The sequence below is a fragment of the Cnephaeus nilssonii genome, assembly GCF_951640355.1.
Source record: "Cnephaeus nilssonii genome assembly, chromosome: 4".
In the NCBI taxonomy this organism is placed as follows: Eukaryota; Metazoa; Chordata; class Mammalia; order Chiroptera; family Vespertilionidae; genus Cnephaeus; species Cnephaeus nilssonii.
Window position 1 is genome coordinate 17,721,807 of NC_137075.1, and position 18,032 is coordinate 17,739,838.

The window sequence follows — 18,032 nt, forward strand, 5'->3', positions numbered from 1 at the left end:
AGGGCCCAGGGGTGGGGACAGGGAGAGGTCAAGGGTGGATGCTTATTTTCCACCCAGGGTCTTCTTTATCCTCCCAAGGACTGTGACTCTGCAGAGGTGCCTATGTACATTATTCGGCACTCTTAGTGTGGGATTTATCTTAGTGTAGAATTCCTGAAGGAAGTGGAGAGCAAGGATAGAAGTAGGAGAGATGCTGAGTCTGGGGCAGGAAGGCAGAGTGGTTGGGAGAGAAGGGGCCACTGCTAGCAGTGAATTGTGTCCCCCTCCCCCAAAGATTTGCTGAAGTCCTAACCTTTGGAACCTGTGAATGTGACCTTATTTGGAAATAGGGTCCTTGCAGATGTAATCAGATTAAGATGAGGTTAGTAGGATAGACTCTTAATTCGATATGACTGATAAGAAGAGGAGAAACACAGAAAGAGAAAAGGTGGTGGAAGACATGGGGAGGAAAGAAAGCCATGTGACAGTGGAGGGATGCTGCCATGAGCCAGGGAAGCCTGGGTTACCAGGAGCTGGAGGAGGCTAGGAAGAGCCTTGGGAGAGAGTATGGCTCTGTCAACACCTTGATTTCTGATTTCTCGCCTCCAGAACTGTGAGAGAATAAATGTGCATCATTTTAAGCCACCCAGGTTATGGTACTTTGATATGGCAGCCCTAACAAACTAATAAAGGCACTATGAAGAAAAAGCAGATGATACCAAAACTCAGTTTTATCTGTTTTCTACTTTGGGCTACAACTGGCCTTGCTGTAACCCTGGCTTCTGATTGGTGCAATTAAAAAAACCACAGCTGGACCTTAACACTCTTTTCAGAGAAGCACCTGGGCTCAGAGAATGGTTTTACCAAAACAATAGGTTTTCATATGACTACTGAGACATGCTGAGGAAATAGGGAATAGAACTCCTGAGTTCAAGCTTTCAAACACCCAAGTCAGTGTGAGTAACTCTGTCACTCAGGGGTGGTAGGTCGACACCCCTCAGTTTGGGATTTGAGAAGATAATTCATGCCTGGCCAGAGTGGCTCAGTTGGTTGAGCGTCATCCACCGAAGGGTTGCCGATTCAATTCCTGGTCAGGGCACATGCTTGGGTCACAGGTTCAATCCTCGGTTGGGGCGTGTACAGGAGACAACCAATCGATATTTCTCTCTCACATCATTGTTTCTTTCTCTCTCCCTCTCTCTAAGCATGAGGATTTAAAAAAAGAGAGAAGATAATTTATTGTTGACTCAGCATTTTTATTTGTAAGCTGTAAGGAAACATGTAATCTCTCTTTACTGTGATTCTTTTCATTGTTCTATGGAAAGGGACTCTTACTTTGGGAACAATGGCTAAGCAAGGGGAAACTATAGGTTTGGTGCTAGGCGGCCCCATAGGCATTCGCTCACCTCAAAATTCATCTGCAAAGCAGCGAGAGCCAGGGCATTTTAATCCATCAGAATGAAAGGCCTTATGTGTTTGCCACAGCAGGCCCCGAATTGAGACCCTTTGAAGGCCTGTTTGTGTGGGAGAGAGTTGCTCGACACCTGGGGTGGAACACCTGGATGAGTACGTGCATTTCAAGCTCCATCTCCTAGGTTCACCAGGATGAGGTCAGATGTGGTGGCGGTTATAGAGATATGATGGGTACAGGCCATCATAATGCCACTGGCGCCACTGCTCAACAGCCTCCCGGTTTCTCTCTTCTTGTTCTGGGAGGAGAGATGAAATCATGTTAGGGTCGAGAGGACTCTGACCTGAAGGCAGCCACCAAGCTCCCTTGGAGCTGTCAACCCAAACCTCCCTCCCGCGGTGCCGTGAACCAACACCTGTGTGCACTGGTGACAGACATCACAGGTTAGAGCTGGCAGGGCCTGGGAAACACCGAATCCAAAGGTCTCACTTTACCAATCGGGCCCAGACAGGTGAAGGTCACAGAGCTGGTGGCAGGGGAGCCGAGAACAGGGTCTGGCACTCCAGTTCAGTGCTCCCCGCACAGCCAGCGAAGGGGGGAGAGCCGTATGCAGAAACTGGCTCAAAGTTATAATACCTAAGGCACAAAATACAAAAGTAGCAAAATAGCAATAAAAATAGACTCTAAGCCATACCATTCCAAAAACTCGTTGTCAATTTGGAATAATGGGATTATGAGTAATTGCTATCTCCATACTGTTCTGTGTTTTCTAAGCTTTAACAATAATGGGTTTAGCCCGGCCAGTGTGACTCAGTGGTTGTGTGTCAACCCAGGAGGTCACAGTTCAATTCCTGGTCAGGGCACATGCCTGGGTTGAGGCTCGATCCCCCAGTGGGGAGGGGTCTGGCGTACAGAAGCAGCCAATCAATGATTTTCTCTCGTCATTGATGTTTCTATCCCTTCCTCTCTCCGAAATCAATAAAAACATTTTTTAAATGTGAGATATATGTATACATGTATGTACCTATGTATTATTCAGGGATGAAAAGGATGACCTTCTGATACGTGCTATACTATAAAGGAACCTTGAAACATGCTAAGTGAAATGTGCCAGACACAAAAAAAAGACAAATATTGTGTAAATCCGCTTCTATGAAATAGCTAGAATAGGCAAATTCAGAGACGGAACATGAACTAGCGGTCACCAGGCTGTGGCAATGGCTGTGCAGAATGGGTACAGAGCTTCTGTTTGAGGTAATTAAAGGGTTTGGGGAATAGTGACGGTTGTGCAACTCTGTGAATGTACTACATGCCACTGAATTATGCACTTAAAATTCGTTAAGGTGACAAATTTTATGTTCTATATATTTTATCACAATTTTTTAGAAGTATTTTTGAAAAATGTTGGGAGGATGGGAAGTCCTAACGAAAGAAGGCAACAACATCGAGGATCAGAAAGCCTGTGCCCCTGACTTCAGTGCCCGTGCAGTGCCTCCTCGTGGCCCTGGGCTCACAGCATGGCCTGCGGCTTCTGCGTGTGGAGAGAGTGCCCTTAGCACCTGGGAGAGCCAGGTGACCTCGACAGCGGGGCCTCGTCACCCATGGGTGTTCGGGCCGTGTGGCCGCTGGGAATGTTTCCTTCCTAGGTGAGCCCTTGGCGCTAAAATCCCACTTAGGGACTTGGCCCCCAGAGACAGACTCGAGGCCACAGTCAGGCCCAGGCTGGATGTTAGCTTTGGGTGTCAGCTGTCACGGTTCAGACCTTTCTCAGGCTGCGTGGACCAGCCACTCTTTGCCAATCTTGAGAGCATGACTCCCCCCAGACCACGCCAGCCTCTTCTTAGACCATTTTACTTAGTCAAAGGGAAGGGCCTCCCTGGTGAAGACCAGAGGCCCTGAGAGTGTGGCTTTCGTGTAGGGACCACGTGTGGCCGGACCCTTTGTTGTGCCGCCAACCTCAGATGGCCTGACCGGCTTCGGCGTTGAAGGTGGGAGCCCACGTGTGCTGCACTTTGCCTTAGGAGTGGGAGCTCAGCACCGCTGGTCCTGGAGCTTCGGAGGCAGACCTGTTATTGTTGCCTGTGACGCGGGTGGTTTTGAGTAGAGTTGCAACCAGGAGCCACGGCAGAGCTGAGCGAGGCGCTAAGCTTTCCCGCCCGCTTTCCCCAAACCAGGACCGGTGGCCTGGGTAGGTTGATAGAGAGGCCTTTGGGGTGGGGTTTTCAGGTCCTCAGGAAGGCCACTCTTACCCAGAACCCCCCTCCAGACCACTGCCTACAATTCCTCCCCTGGAAACCGGAGTCCTCCTGGTTCCCCAAGGTATGCCTCCGCACTTGCTTTTATGAAGCAAGAACCTCGGGGAGAGGAGGAACATCCAACTGCTCTCTACTCTTCTGAGAACCGGTGCCTTTGTCAGATGAAGATAGCCAACTGAAACCAGAGTCCTGGTGGGGGCGGGGGGCGGGGGGAGCTGTGGGCGTGGGGCCTCAGGGAAGGGCTCTGAGCAGGCCTGGGTGCAGGTTTCCAGCCGCCTGGCCACTGCGCATGACTCAGTGCTCCCCGCAGAGGCAGGGGAAGGGGAGAAAAGTGCACTTGTACCCTCAGGCCGGCCGGGCCTGCCCCACCTGTTTGCCTCCTTCATGCCGCTCTGGGGAGACCCTCTCTGGGCCCCTCTGCTTTGCCCTCCTCACTCCATCCTCACGGCCAGTCCCTGCAGCGAATATCTCCAGACCTTACACAGTTGATTACCCTTCACTTACAACAACACGAGTTTGCTGGCTTGGTTCAGACCCCTTACCAGCAATGCCACCTTGGATAGTCATGTATCCTGTCTCAGGATGAGGTTTGAAACTGTAAAATGGAGATTGCAAGGCCTCAGAGGCTGGTGGTGAGGACTGGGCGGTCCAGCCCACTGCCTGACAGAGCAGGTGCTCAGCAATGACCGCGGCTGCACTGCCGTCCCGGAAGGCCTGTGCCCTGCCCTGAGGTCCCGATCTTAGTCCCCTCTGGCTTTGGAGGAGGACCCGTCATCCCCAAGGCACCTGACCTCTCATCCTAATTTCATCACGAAAGGGAAAACAGTGAATTTTTCTACCCCGATGCCAAGGACTTGGACTTGAGACATTTAAAAAGGCACAAAATAAAATGCTGTTATTCATGCTATGAGGGGAAAAAAACAAACCGCTGAAGGAATTTTGGAGGCCACATTCTCATTTTAAAATGCCTCTCCCCAAGCTGTCCACCAAGGTAAACAGACGTGCTTGCCTCTGAGTTATGACGCCTGAGTTGTTCCCAGAAAAGTCTGCTTTGCCAGGATCCAAGCCTGACAACCTGCTGCAGGCTCAGCCAGGTGCCGCCGCAGGGCAAAGGGCTTGGCCTGCAGCCCTCGGTATCTGGTGATCCTATCCTCTTCACTACCAGGTGCCCTAAGAGGGTGTTACCCCTCAAACCCACCAGTGCAAACAAGCCAGGAGACGACAACTTCAGAACGGAAACTGCTGACCTTCTCTAACAAAGGTGACCTAAATCGGGCCTATGTCTAAATTCACATGCAGCCCGGAGCTTGTTCAAGAGCATTGCAGTCTTGAAAGACCAAAAAAAAAGGATTACGCACACACATGCACACACACACAGGCCTGCTGGTCTGATCACTATTAAATGTACCAAAGGGCCCTAACCGGTTTGGCTCAGTGGGTAGAGCGTCAGCCTGCGGACTGAAGGGTCCCAGGTTTGATTCCGGTCAAGGGCATGTATCTTGGTTGCGGGCACATTCCCAGTAGGGGGTGTGCAGGAGGCAGCTGATTGATGCTTCTCTCTCATCGATGTTTCTAACGTTCTATCCTTCTCCCTTCCTCTCTGTAAAAAATCAATAAAATATATTTTAAAATAAAAATAAATAAATGTACCAAAGGATTTTTACTTGAGGGTACTCAGTAGATCCAAGGTCAAATGCAACCCGATGAAAGGCTGTGTGGTTCAAAGATAGAGCCTCCCTTTTCCCTCACCCACACCCACTCCCAGCTGCCTCACTGAGGCCTTGATGAAATCGGCATTTCCTTGGGGAAGCAGGAGCCCTATCTGCCCAAGGGTTGAGGGCAGAAATGAGAGGTGCTGATTGCCTAGTGAGATACTGAGGCAAAGGTGACAGCTTAGCAGGGAAGACACTAAAGCAGCGAGGTAAGGGCACAAGCAAACCACATAGAAGCATGCCGATGCCCAATGTTATGCGTGTGTTGGAGCCTTCATGTCACCTGTGGATGTTGGTGTTGGAGGTGGGGAAGGGCAAAGGCAGGGCACTGGTGACCAGTGAGTTTTCCTGGTTTTCCTCCACCCATCAGATAAGATGCTGATCTTAGTGAATAAGTAAAGGGAGGCCTTGGTTTCCCAGGATGGGTAGTTCCTAAAGCCATTACATTGATGTGAGTCCAAGACACTTAAAACTGTGTTTGAAAGCCTCCCAATCCAACTCTACCAGTGCCAAGTTCACCAGTACAGAGGACACAGCCCACCACAGTGATCCCCAAGCAGGAGAAAATGCAGTTAGCCCCACAGTCCCTGAGCCCATGGTAACCGAGGGTACTATCCTTTTCAGTCCCTTCTCAAGTTCTATGTCCACTTACGACTTTCTCCCTTCTTTTCAAGACTCCCATAAACATGAAAGTAGAGCTTCCCTTCTCCTCTAAAATGTGGGGAGAAGTAGAGACAACTCGTGGTTTTCCAGCGAAGCCCCACTTCCCTGGAGACACTGGCTGAAGAGCTCTTACCATCGTTTTGCTCCTCCACAAAGTTCTCAAACTCGTTCCGTTGTTCCTCGTGATATTCTCTTCGTAGCTCGTCAGCCCGCAGCTTCTGCCTGTTCTCCGCTGGGGAAGGGTAAGAGGTGAGAGTTGCCCCCAAGAATAGGGGTATCTGCACACATTTAGGGGAACACCCATTACTAATATTTTGCCTAGGAAATGTCATCTGGTTGGGAAGGGCTTGTTTGGGAGGGCTAAGGATGGGGGCTTCATTGAAAGGGTGTACTCCTGACACAGACTTTCGAACTTGAAGGACTGGGAGGTCTTCTCATCCAGCCGCCTCTTTGTGCCAATGAGAAGACTGAGACTCCAAAAGATGAAGCAATTTAGTTTCAATCATAAAATTAGTGGTATGTCCAGATATATTAGGCCACTTAGAAACTAGAAGTCCAATGATCAGAAATTAATTATAGCCCAGTTGGTGTGGCTCAGTGGTTGAGTGTCGACCTATGAACCAGAAGGTAACGGTTGGATTTCTGATCAGGGCACATGCCTGGGTTGCAGGCTCGATCCCCAGTAGGAGACATGCAAGAGGCAGCCAATCAGTGATTCTTTCTCATTTTAGACCTTTCTATCCCTCTCTCTCTCTCCCTTCCTCTCTCTGAAATAAAAAAATATATATTTTAAAAAAAGAAATCCCCTATAATAAAGAGGTAGTATGTAAATTGACCCTCACACCATAACACAACACAAGATGGTGACGTGCACAGCGGGGATGGGGCAGTGGAGGCGGGGCCCCCAATTTCTGCCTGGGTTTCCTCAGCCCCACGTGCATGCCGCAGGGGCGGAGCTTGGCGGCTGCTCCGTGCAGCCCGGAGGCAGGGCATCAGGGCAGCACTCCAGGACTCGGGGCCGTCCCGCGGTACGCCGGCCACGAGGGGTGGGACTCCAGGACTCGGGGCGGTCCCATGGTGTGGGGGGGAAGGAGGAGGTGGGGAGGGGTCCTGGGTCTTGCACAATTTCACGTGACAGGTCACTAGTGAATTATAAGAGGGAGTCATCCAACTTAAAGTTCATTTCACATTAATTAATACCTTCAAATTCATTCAACATCTTAGAGCACCTATCACGGTCACAATGTATGATACACACTAGGGTTAAAGAGGCAAGTAAGAGAGATTCTGTCCCTCTACTAAGAGGCATTATGGCTGCTGATAGAAATCTAAGATGATCCCGATACTCATGCCCCTAGCTGTGCTAATTCCCTCCCCTTGTGTAGGGCTGGTCTAGTGATTCGCTACTAATGAACAGAATACGGTAAAAGTTGTGGAATGTGACTTTCCACATACGAGTAGGTTACAAACAAGACTGTGGCTTCTGTCTTGGGTTGGTTGGCCTCTTTCTCCATTTTGCTCCACTCAGAGAAGCCAGCTGCCATGCTGTAAGCTGTCTTACGAAGAGGCCCACTCATGGCGAGACACTGGTGTCCCTGACCAACAGCAAGGACCTCAGGCTTGCCAACAACCAGGTAAATGAGCTTGAAAAGGAATCTTCTCACAGTCAAGCTTTGAGATAACTGCAGCCTGAGAAACCTGACCCGGAGGCTACCAGCTCATTAGATCTAGATTTCTGACCCTAGCAAATGTGAGACAACAAATGTTTTAAGCTGCTAAATTTTGAGGTAATTTGTTCAAGCTGCTAGGTTGGGGGTTGTTGGTTATACAGCAATAGATAACTAGTACAGCATATGGATGGTCTGTCAAACTTCCTGATGGAAACAGTAACCGCAGGCATCCCTTATTTTGTAAGGCAATGCATTCCAGTAAAGTTGGCTGTGAACCTTTTTATGAGGAATCCGAGTTCCACATTACAAAATTGGAAGTACACTTCTACGGTTGCAAGAAATACACCCAGTAAAAGCTGAAAACTGTCACTGAGAACACATGAAGATGGTGATCATTCCTTGGCCGTTGAACAATGAAGCTCACCAGCACTACCTTGAGCCCACAGGGAATCCCACCTGAACGACCTCATCCCACCTCATTAGCAGGTGCAGCTGTTTCTCACCGGCTCTAATTTAGTCGAAAAATAAAACCTCTACGTTTTAGATCTAAAATAAATTAGATTCCAAGTTCATCCATTTCTGCCCTCAAATCTGCACTTTGACCTCTTTGGTGCGAGAGCTGTGGAAATTAAATGTGGAAATGATTTAAAGTGCTCTTGGTTTCAAGACATTTCTTTTGTCGGGGCTTCATCTGGAGCATCCAAGGCAGCAGGCGGCTGTGTCTGGTGCAGGAGGAACTGCTCCCTCAGGACGCTCATCCCTCCCAGGAGGGGAGGTGTGATTCCCCTCACGTCAAAGGGGAAGCTGAGGTGCTGTTGCCCCCACCAGCTTGGATGTGCAAGAGGAGGTGGGGGTTTATGATGGAAGCAGGAAAGCCATCGCTGACTGCCCCACCCCACAGTACAGGGGTGCTGGAGAAACAAGTAGTATTTCTTTGTGATGGGAAGACCGGAAACCATCTCAAACCCTTCTTGAAAGTAAGGAACTTACAAGAATAAGTAAATTAATTAAATACTAGTTATTTATATTAGGTTCATATTATTTAACTTAACTCAGGTGAAAAATCAAGTTTTTTGAATTGGTCTCAGTGCAGATTCCTTCGGTAAATCCCATGTTTTCCCCACACTTGTGCCTTTACTTACATATTGCAGGAATCTTTACTTTGGCAGAAGGAATTGGTACTTCAGTCCATCCCCATGCCTCGCCTCTTGCCCCACATCCACACATTTCTTAGGAGGCAATTCACTCAGAGAGGTGAAGTGATTTAATCAAGACCACACAGCTGGTCAAGGCCGGGCTGGGACTGGGGCCTGAGCTCCAGGCACCCACACTCCACTACTGGACAGAACACACTGTGCATGGCAGAATCTTACAACCCACCACAAGCTCCAACGATGCTACAGAAAGCTGCTGGGGGTGGGGGGTGAGGTGGGGGTGGGGTGGGAGGCAGGGGTTTAGACTCTAAGCAGGTGCTTAATGAGCCATGCCAATTCCTAAAGAAGCATTTTCCATCCCTATGTACGCCAGAAAAGCAACAATCTTCCCAAATGGCTTTTTTGGAGGTGCCACATTGGACCTTTGACTTATAATAAATAAAAACTAATTCTTGGGACAAGATGCTATTTTTACACTGGGCGTTGTACATACATCTCTTCTCAAGAACATGCATTTTATCAGATTAGTTCCTCCTTTCACCCTAAAGTGACCTGCATTGTTACCCAGGAGCTTAGAGGTGTAAGATGCCTGTCCCCTGGTTCCAAATTCAAGTTGATCACTTGCCCTTTACCCAACCCGAGACATAGTTGGGCACGGATCTCCTGTCCACCCACTGAAATTGACAAGGGGACAAGACATGAACTCAGGTGCACCCTAGGTATTCTCCCGGCTGCCCTCGGCTCCCCACAACCAGCACCCTGAGCTTCTGTTTGAGGTGAGGAACCTCTGGCTTAGTCGTGTGCCTCATTGTTCTGCTCAGCTTCCAAGGAGGAAACTATTTGCCCTAAAATTCGCACCTGCTCCCCACTGGGAGTCTGCCAGCGGTTGCTTCTCTGATTTCTATCAGGAACTGCCCAATCTCCAGCAGTCTTTTCAGTGTTTCTTGACATTTGCAAGCTTTTAAATCTCAACTTGTATGAGGCCTGGAAATTTTCCCAGTTTGGTTAATATTTATCCAGGTGTTTTTTGTTGTTTTTTTTAAAAAAAGGAATTTTATCTCCCAGCATTTTCCACTCTCTTCTTCCCCATCATTTGAAAACACTCCTGTTATTTTGACGGAGCAAGTTACTTTGCTGAGCGACACAAAGAGTTTATTCAGACACACACCAGCAATGAATCCAGCCCCAGCCTGGGAGACAGTCAGCACCCACAGCCCTTGGAAGAATCTAGTTCAAGGGCAGAAAACGCAAATGCCTTTGAGGGTCGATGGGTCATGGAAATGAGGGTCCCCGCTTGGCAGGGGTTACCAGGGGCTACTTCAGGCTGAATGGAGACATGCCTCTGAGCTCAAAAGCCTCCCAAATGCATTGGAAATAAAAACTAAAAAAAAAAAAAAAAAAAAAACACACTGCTGGCCGAATACCACACTTTCAGGGGCTTGTAAATAAGGAAACTTGGGCCCCGGGAGAGGAAGTGGCCAAGGCCACTTAGCAGTAAAGCTGTCACCAAACCCACAATCCTGGCTTGGAGTACCACGTGCCCTCTCCCTGCTCGCAATGCTGCTGCTCTTGCATATAAGGGCTCACTTTTCAGTACCCCTATAAGCACACACTGAGATCGTGTGTCTGTCCCAACTAGAACGCAGATTTTCCCTTGCATGTTTCTAACTTTCTGGAATCGGGATGTATCTCATCATCCTCTTGTTTCGTACCCTGACAACAGTCAGTCGAAACAGATGTGACCTGCAATCCAGGAGGCGTGGGATTTCTAACTAAGAGCTGCAGGCCCTTTGACGCCCGCGGAGCTAGGTCCCCACAGTCCAGCTGGCCGGGAGCGAGAAGGAGCCAGAGGGCCCAGCAGAAGGCAGGTGGTCAGCATCCTTACCGTTGACCTCATCTCGGGACTTGGGGGACCGCTTGCCACGCTTCTTGAGGAAATTCGAGGCATCCGATTCCTGCATGAAAATCTTCCGTTCCACACCTGGAGCCCGAAGGAGGCCGGTCACAACCTGCACAGGCTCACCAGGGCCACCTCAGGGGCTGGCCCACCCGCCCTGCACCCCTGGGTGGCCCCTGCACTCACCTTCCTGGGCCTCTTGTCCAGCCCCCTGCCCGGTGCCCACGGATGCGCCGGTCCCCTCCTGCAGCACTGTGGGCACGAGCATAGAGTGAGGGCGCAGCACACCGAAGGGACCCTCACCCCCACCAGGCAAGGCCAGTCCTTCCCAGGACAGTGGTGGCCAGGCCCCGGTGGGGGTCCTGGGTCACACACACACCAGCCCCAAGAAACCACCAAGCGAACGGTTTTCTCTGTGCTGTGCTGTGTTACACACACACACACACACACACACACACACACACACACACACACACCGCACAGCCATCTTACAGATAAGCACCCCGCCCCTTTCTCTCTGGGCCAGCCACCTGACAGCTCACCTAACACCAGTCCATCCTGGAGCCTCCCCTTACTCACTGCACAGGAGCATCGCGGCCGAGAAACAGGCGACAAGGAGCAGCGGTCTCCAGGCCATCTGTGGAGAGGATGAGGCTCCGTCGGGGAACCACAGGGCAGGTGGAGAAGGTTCTGCAGCCCGAGGCCTCTGGGTCCTCACTTCTGTGTCAGACAGGCCGGCAGAGAGGGAGGAGAGTCTCGGGAGGCTGGGATGCCACTGAGGAGGGAGTGGGAGGGGTCTGGGTCATGGCTTCCATTGGCTGCTCCGGCCTGAGCACCGGAGATGTTTTTGGCACCTTGCAAACCTCACAGAAGCGGAGCCTGTCCTTGGGGCCCGGGCTGAGACAGTTTTGAAGTGGCCTTTCCAAGATCCGCACCCAAGGAGTTGCTGTTGGAATGCCCAGCCTCAGAGTCGGGATTCCAGAGGCCAAGGGCAAGTTTAAAGAGCTCCTGGCATCTGCTGCAGAGGAGGTGGGGACTGCAGCCCGTGGGAGGGACCAAGGGGGGGGATCGAGGGGGACTTCCACTCAGAAGTCAAGCAGAGAGGGACCAGGAAGACCCCCCATCAGAGTGACACTGGCATGGACAGGTGGGCCGTCCTGATGGTCACCAGAGTTCCCCTCACCTTGACACTTTGTGCCCAGCGGATGCTCACTGGCGAGCAAAGCAGGGGGCTTCGGTCCCACCGCCCTTTCGAGACACTAAGGAAGAGAGGCCGTCAGCCTTCCCCCGTGGAGGGAGAGTCCCCGCGTGGACAGAGCCCCCGGGCATGCCTCTGTGGATGGAGACAAAGGCAAAGCCCACGTAGGGGAGGAGGTGGGCTCCGGAACTGGGGGTGCCAGTGGAATCGGAGCCCTACGGGGTCACGGGGGCACAGGCCCCTGGAGATGTCTTGGCACTGTCCTCTATCATGAACCATCCTCCGATCTTTGGTACCAGCTGAAGAGTTGATTTTGGCCTTGTTTAGAATTCCCTAATGGTGCTCACCATAGACTAGGACACAGCCCCCCGAAAGTCCCCTTCATCAGGCTTGCCTGGTAACATCCCTGTGTACTTAGACCACTGGCCAGGAAAAGAACGTTAATGGCAGGAAAACACTAGTAACCGGCAGAGTAAACAAAACAAATGGGTTGGTTTCCAGGGGAGGAAAGTGCCACGGACACGTGTCCAAGCCCCTGGCGGCTGGCAGCATACGCAGGGCTCCCCGTCCACATGGCTGACCCCAGCTGTGGGGGTGGGCTCTGCATGGCCCACCCAGGAGGGCAATGTGCGTGAGGACACGACAAGGACTTATTTATCCTACTAACTAGGTGTCCCTGGGAGAGGGACGGGCCACAGGACAGAGTGATATTGGCGGGACTCCTGGGTGAAAAGGGGGTACGGGAGATACCTGTGACATCCTCGATACCCTCATTCCTCTCGCTGCCTTTTTTAGTTCCATTTATTTCAATCACATGTATTTACCTGTCCAGCATCTCCAAGGACAAGGGTTTCCAGAGTCCAGTTAGAATGGAAGGCATTAAAAAAAAAAAAAAAAGGAAGGCATTGTCCAAAGGCCCAGAGGAGTGAGGCCCCTTTGAGGAACTGCAGGCAGTGCAGTACACCACGCACAGGCGCCACAGAGGGGCTGGAGGCAGGCGGGCCTGGGTCACAGAAATGAGTTTGGCCTCCCCCTTTGTGAGGCAGTGTAGTGTGACTATAAGCACAGACCCGGGGCCAGGTTCCCTGGGTTCAATCCTAGCTTTAGACTTAAGCAGCTGCTTGGCCTTGGGCAAGTCATTTTACCCATCTCTGCCCCATTCCTTCCTCTCTCAATGGATTGATGCGAGCATTCCAGTTAATGCATCCAAAATTCTTAGCATTGTATACATGTTTGCTATCATGACAGTAATGACCATTGAATGATTCTGAGCAAGGAAGCGACATGAGGTTTCTTTTATAAACACCACCCTCCCAGCCATCTGGAGAATGAGAGACATTAGACTCAAGTGGTGAGACTGAGAGGAGGCTTTTGCAATAGTACAGGTGAGAGATGATGTTGGCAAAAGGCAGGAGAAAGCAGGAATGGAGAGGACAGAGCATTTAAAAAGGTTGAAGAAATATAATTAGTAGGACTTGATGACTGATCATCTAGGGGCAGTGAGAGGTTTGGAGGTGTGCATTTCAGATGGCTCCCGAGTTTCTAGTTTGGTAACTGGGTAGATGGGTGGTGAGATCATTCAGTGAGGTGGAGAAAATGGAAAGAAGAGAAAGCTGAAAGCTCAAAGGACATGTCATTGGAAAAATCAAGCCTACAATACTTTAGGATTCAAACCAGGTCTTCTGAGGTCAAATCCAGGGCTCTTTCCATTTTCCCATAACCATAATTTTGTGACTATACCAAACCATCACCAGTCAATTTTGAAGCTCTTTCATCACCACCAAAAGAAACTTCATACCCATTAGCAGTCACTCCCCCTGCCCCTCAACCCCCAAAGCCCTAGATTACCACTGATCTGCTTTCTGTCTCTATGGATTTGCCTTTTCTAGACACACCATCTAAATGGAATCATACCACACGTGACCTGCTGTGACTGGCTTCTTTCATAACACTGTGTTCAGGGTTCCTCCATTTTGTAGCGTGTATCAATACCTCATTCCTTCTTACTGCTGAGTAATAGTCTACTGTAGAGATAGACCATATTTATCCATTCACCAGTTAAAGAACATCTGGGTTGTTTCTACCATTTGGTTATTATGGATAATGCTGTTCTGAACATTCTTGCGTAAGTTTTTGTGTAGACAGATGTTCTCCTTTCTGTTGGGTAGATACCTAAGAATGGAATTGTTGGGTCATGTTTGACTTTTTTGAGGAACTTTCACATTATATGTTAAATGTTCATTTACTCCTCTATCTCCTTCACTGCTGTGAGGTCTCTTTTAGGAGAAGTTTCCACCTTATTCATACCTGAAATGGTGTCTGGCACAGAATAGATAGTCCATAAATGTTTGTTGACTTAATCAGTGAAAACACTCTTAGTTGAAGGCATTAAAAGGAAGCATTTATGAGTTCATTTCAATGGACTATTCAGAAGAAGGTACCTGTACAGGGACTTCAGATGTCCAAGTTTGTGTAACACTGGGTTAAGGGTTCTCCTCAATCAGAAGAAATTCATTTATGAATTGCCTTAGAGGGCGAGCAAGACAGCCTTAACATTCTCTTCACCTTGACTAAACTTTAGACAGGTTTCTTCCTGACTATGGCCCCTGACCTTTCTTTATTTAGAGCATTTACTTTAGAAAACTTGCAATTAAGTAAGTAATAACTTGCAATTATTCTGTCCTTTTGAAATACACTGAGAGGCCAGATTATTATGATCTCTGAACGCGTAATAATCTGGCCACTCAGTGTATATCCTATATAATAAAAGGCTAATATGCAAATTGTCCCCTCGACCAGGAGTTCGACCAGCAGGCAGGCTGGCCAACCGCCCAAGTCCCCTCACCCTGGCCAGGCTGGCCAGGCCTCACCCATGCACAAATTCATGCACCAGGCCTCTAATTATATATATATATATATATATATATATATATATATATATATATATATATACACTGAGTGGCCAGATTATTATGTGTTCAGAGATCATAATAATCTGGCCACTCAGTGTATATACAAATCTTCTCCCAGTTTCTTGCTGGTTTTGCAACCCAGGAAATTTATTTCCCAGGGACCTGGGAACCATCTTTTTGAAATGAAAACATTGGAGGCGACAACACCCCTCCTCCCAGCCTCTGTAGGAGGGTACATGCCTGACTTTGGTGGGTTCCTTACTCCAATTGTGAAGGCCAACTAGCAAACACAGGTGTCCTGCTATTTCCCCAACCCCAGCTCTTCTCTTTATTCTATTGAAATAGTCTGGAATAAAGTCCTCCTTCCCTGTTTAACTTTGTCAGTGCAATTTTAACTTTGATAAGGGCAGCAACTCAACATATCACCTGATCCATCAGAATTGTAGGTGGAAATGATCTTTGGTGAGAGGGTTTCCATGCAAGTGAGATCACCAGATGCCATAGCCCAACAGTAAGCTCTATCCCGAAATCTTACCTAATAAAAGAGAAACATGCAAATTAACCATCACTCCGCTACGCCCACAGCCCATCAGAGTGAGTATGCAAATTAACCCAACAAAGATGGAGGTTAATTTGCATAGGCAGGCGTGGAGCGGCATGAAGCCTGCTATGAGGGGAAGAGGGGAAGCGAAGGGAGCTACTGGAGTGGTGCTCCAGACAGAAGTGAGGACTTGCCGGCTCCAGGCGGCCTGGGAGTGGGGATGTGCCAGCTCCCAGGCGGCTGGGAGTGAAGCCAGGGGAAGGAAGGCCTATTCTTGCACGAATATTGTGCAATGGGCCTCTAGTAAATATATAAAAGCCCATTGCCTATACCTAATGTGAAGACTATAACATGTTCCTTTATTTCACTTTCTTTCCAATGGACTAATTATGCTCCTGAGCCCCACCCTGCACCACCGCCCATTTGATAGGGTGAGTTAAGGATTGTACCAAGAAGGAGACTCATAACCCTTGAAACCAGGGGGTCCCCAGAACTCAGCTTCCTTAGGAGCCCCCATGAAGAACATAGATGAACACCTTTCCTCCCACCTCCTCAAGCCTCGGGAGCAGTGGGAAGGAAACACCTTAGATGTAAATATAAAGGCTTGTTTATTGAACAAGATAGTGACAGTTTGCAAAAAAGTTTTAACTCATTTGAAGTCCCTCTAGAGCTGACTATGTTGACATGATGTGGGAAATGAGGACTTCGGGAGTCAGGACAACATTTCTAAAACCTTTCAGGTTTCTTACTTTCCTATGAAAGACATTCATTTCTCTAAGACCTAGCCAGAGTGTCATGAGCTTCTTTATGGCTTTTTTCCTTGTGTGTCATGGAAATATTATCGGTCCTGATGGAAACTGGCTAGAAGCCTCCCAGTGAAATTGTCTGTCAGGAGCTGTCTCCATTCAGAGCGAATCTGCATCACTAGCCTCATGTTCTATTCCCAGCATGACCAATGACTTCCTTGAGTCTATAGAGACAGTTATAAGTCCTTCTCTGTGTCTCGCTTTTCCTGTATCTCTACAAGGAAGCCAAGAAACATTTGCCCTCCACCATCACCACTAGGACGGATGATGTGTTAGCTGAGAAAAGCTTTGAAAAAGGCATGGAACATTCTACAGCTGCGTGGAGTACTGCCATGAGATCACCCATAAAGGAGCTGATATACTGCATGCAAGCACTGTTATGGCAAGTTGCTAAATTTCAAAATAAACTGTTGAACAAAATAGATCAAGAGACACAGAAGTATGGAACAGACTGAAGAATCTCAGAGGGAAGGTGGGGGAGGGTGGTTGGGAAGAGATCAACCAAAGAATCTGTATGCATATATGCATAACCATGGGCACAGACAGTAGGGTGGTGCAAACCTGGGGCAGGGACAGGGGCAGGCTAGAAGTGGTAAATGGGTGAGGGTGCGGGGGGCGGGGCGGGGGACATATGCAATACTTGCAACAATAAAGCTCTAATAGATAAGTAAAAGAAAATATCAAAATACTTCCTCACCAGTTGATCAATAGCTGTTTTCCGGAGCCATCTTCCTAATGCGCTCTATTACCCCAGGTGCCCCAGGCTTTCCTCTAGAACCCCCACTTTCCATAATCCATTATCTGAGGGGGTGATGCTTGGCCCAACAGGGAACATTGAGAACCCTGCTCTCTGCTCTCACAGCTAGCCTTGATTCAGATTGGTCAGTGTTAATCCTGTGCCAATTAAACATTTTTAACATCACTCTGAATTCAAGGGTTTTTTATAATTCCCTGGTCCCCTAAATTTGTCTTATATTTATTCCACCTCTTTTTGCCACCTCTGTATTGTTTCTCATACTAAAGTACAACTCCCAACCCCTATCAAAAAATCCCATACTTACTAGTTCATGTACAAAGATTCATGTACAAGGGAGTTTAAAGTATATTTATTACAAAAGTGAAAAATTGGAAACAATCTATCGTCACTAGAAGTCCAATGTGCTATCCATTGCGCTACAGAGCCCGCTTGGAAACAATCTAAATAAAACAGCAGGGCACACATTATGGTGCATGTGTGAGAGGAGTTTGTATCATCAGAAATGTTTTGAAAGACATGGGAACATGGTAATATCATAATAGTATTGACGAGAGGAAGCTACAAGAGTGTGTAGGTAGCGAATGCTCTACCGGAAAGGTATCCCACTAGAGCAAGTTCTCTTGGTTAGCTGAAGAATCACGTTAGAGTAGGATAGAGTAAGCAAGTGATATAAGGGAAGGGTTATATTTCTGAAAGAAGATAACCTTTAATGGATAGATCTTCATTGTTCTGAAAATGAATCACCTTGTCAGGTCTTATGGGAGGGGAAGGAGGGATAGTGAAGGAAGAGGTGAGGTGAAGAGTTGGTTCAGGTCAGGGATAGGGGCCTTGGGGAGGTCCTGACCCAGCATTCCTTGGGCATTTCGTCCGTGGAACAGAAAGAGCTGACCTTGAAGATTGCTGAGATTCGTCAGACCTTGGCCTTGAGACCCCAGACTGAGTCTCCTGGGGCTCATCTGTCCCCAGAGAAATGAAGGGAAGGCCCTTCCTTCCTGGGCAGCAGCTAGAGCAGAGCCCTCGGTCCCCGCCATCCAGCCTCCGCCCCTGGGGGCGCTGTGCCAGCACGGGCCTGGGCCC

At 48.9% G+C, this 18,032-nt stretch overlaps 1 protein-coding gene across 1 annotated transcript; it reads right to left on the reverse strand.

Moving 5' to 3' along the window:
* Positions 1 to 1,590: 1,590 nt before the first annotated feature.
* Positions 1,591 to 11,378, reverse strand: UCMA (upper zone of growth plate and cartilage matrix associated; the record flags this gene model as incomplete). The annotated part of the gene is made up of 5 exons (XM_079769974.1): positions 1,591 to 1,688; positions 6,154 to 6,252; positions 10,730 to 10,825; positions 10,928 to 10,993; positions 11,321 to 11,378. The coding sequence occupies 5 exons, from the start codon at positions 11,376 to 11,378 to the stop codon at positions 1,591 to 1,593; spliced, it is 417 nt and encodes a 138-aa protein (XP_079626100.1).
* Positions 11,379 to 18,032: the final 6,654 nt, after the last annotated feature.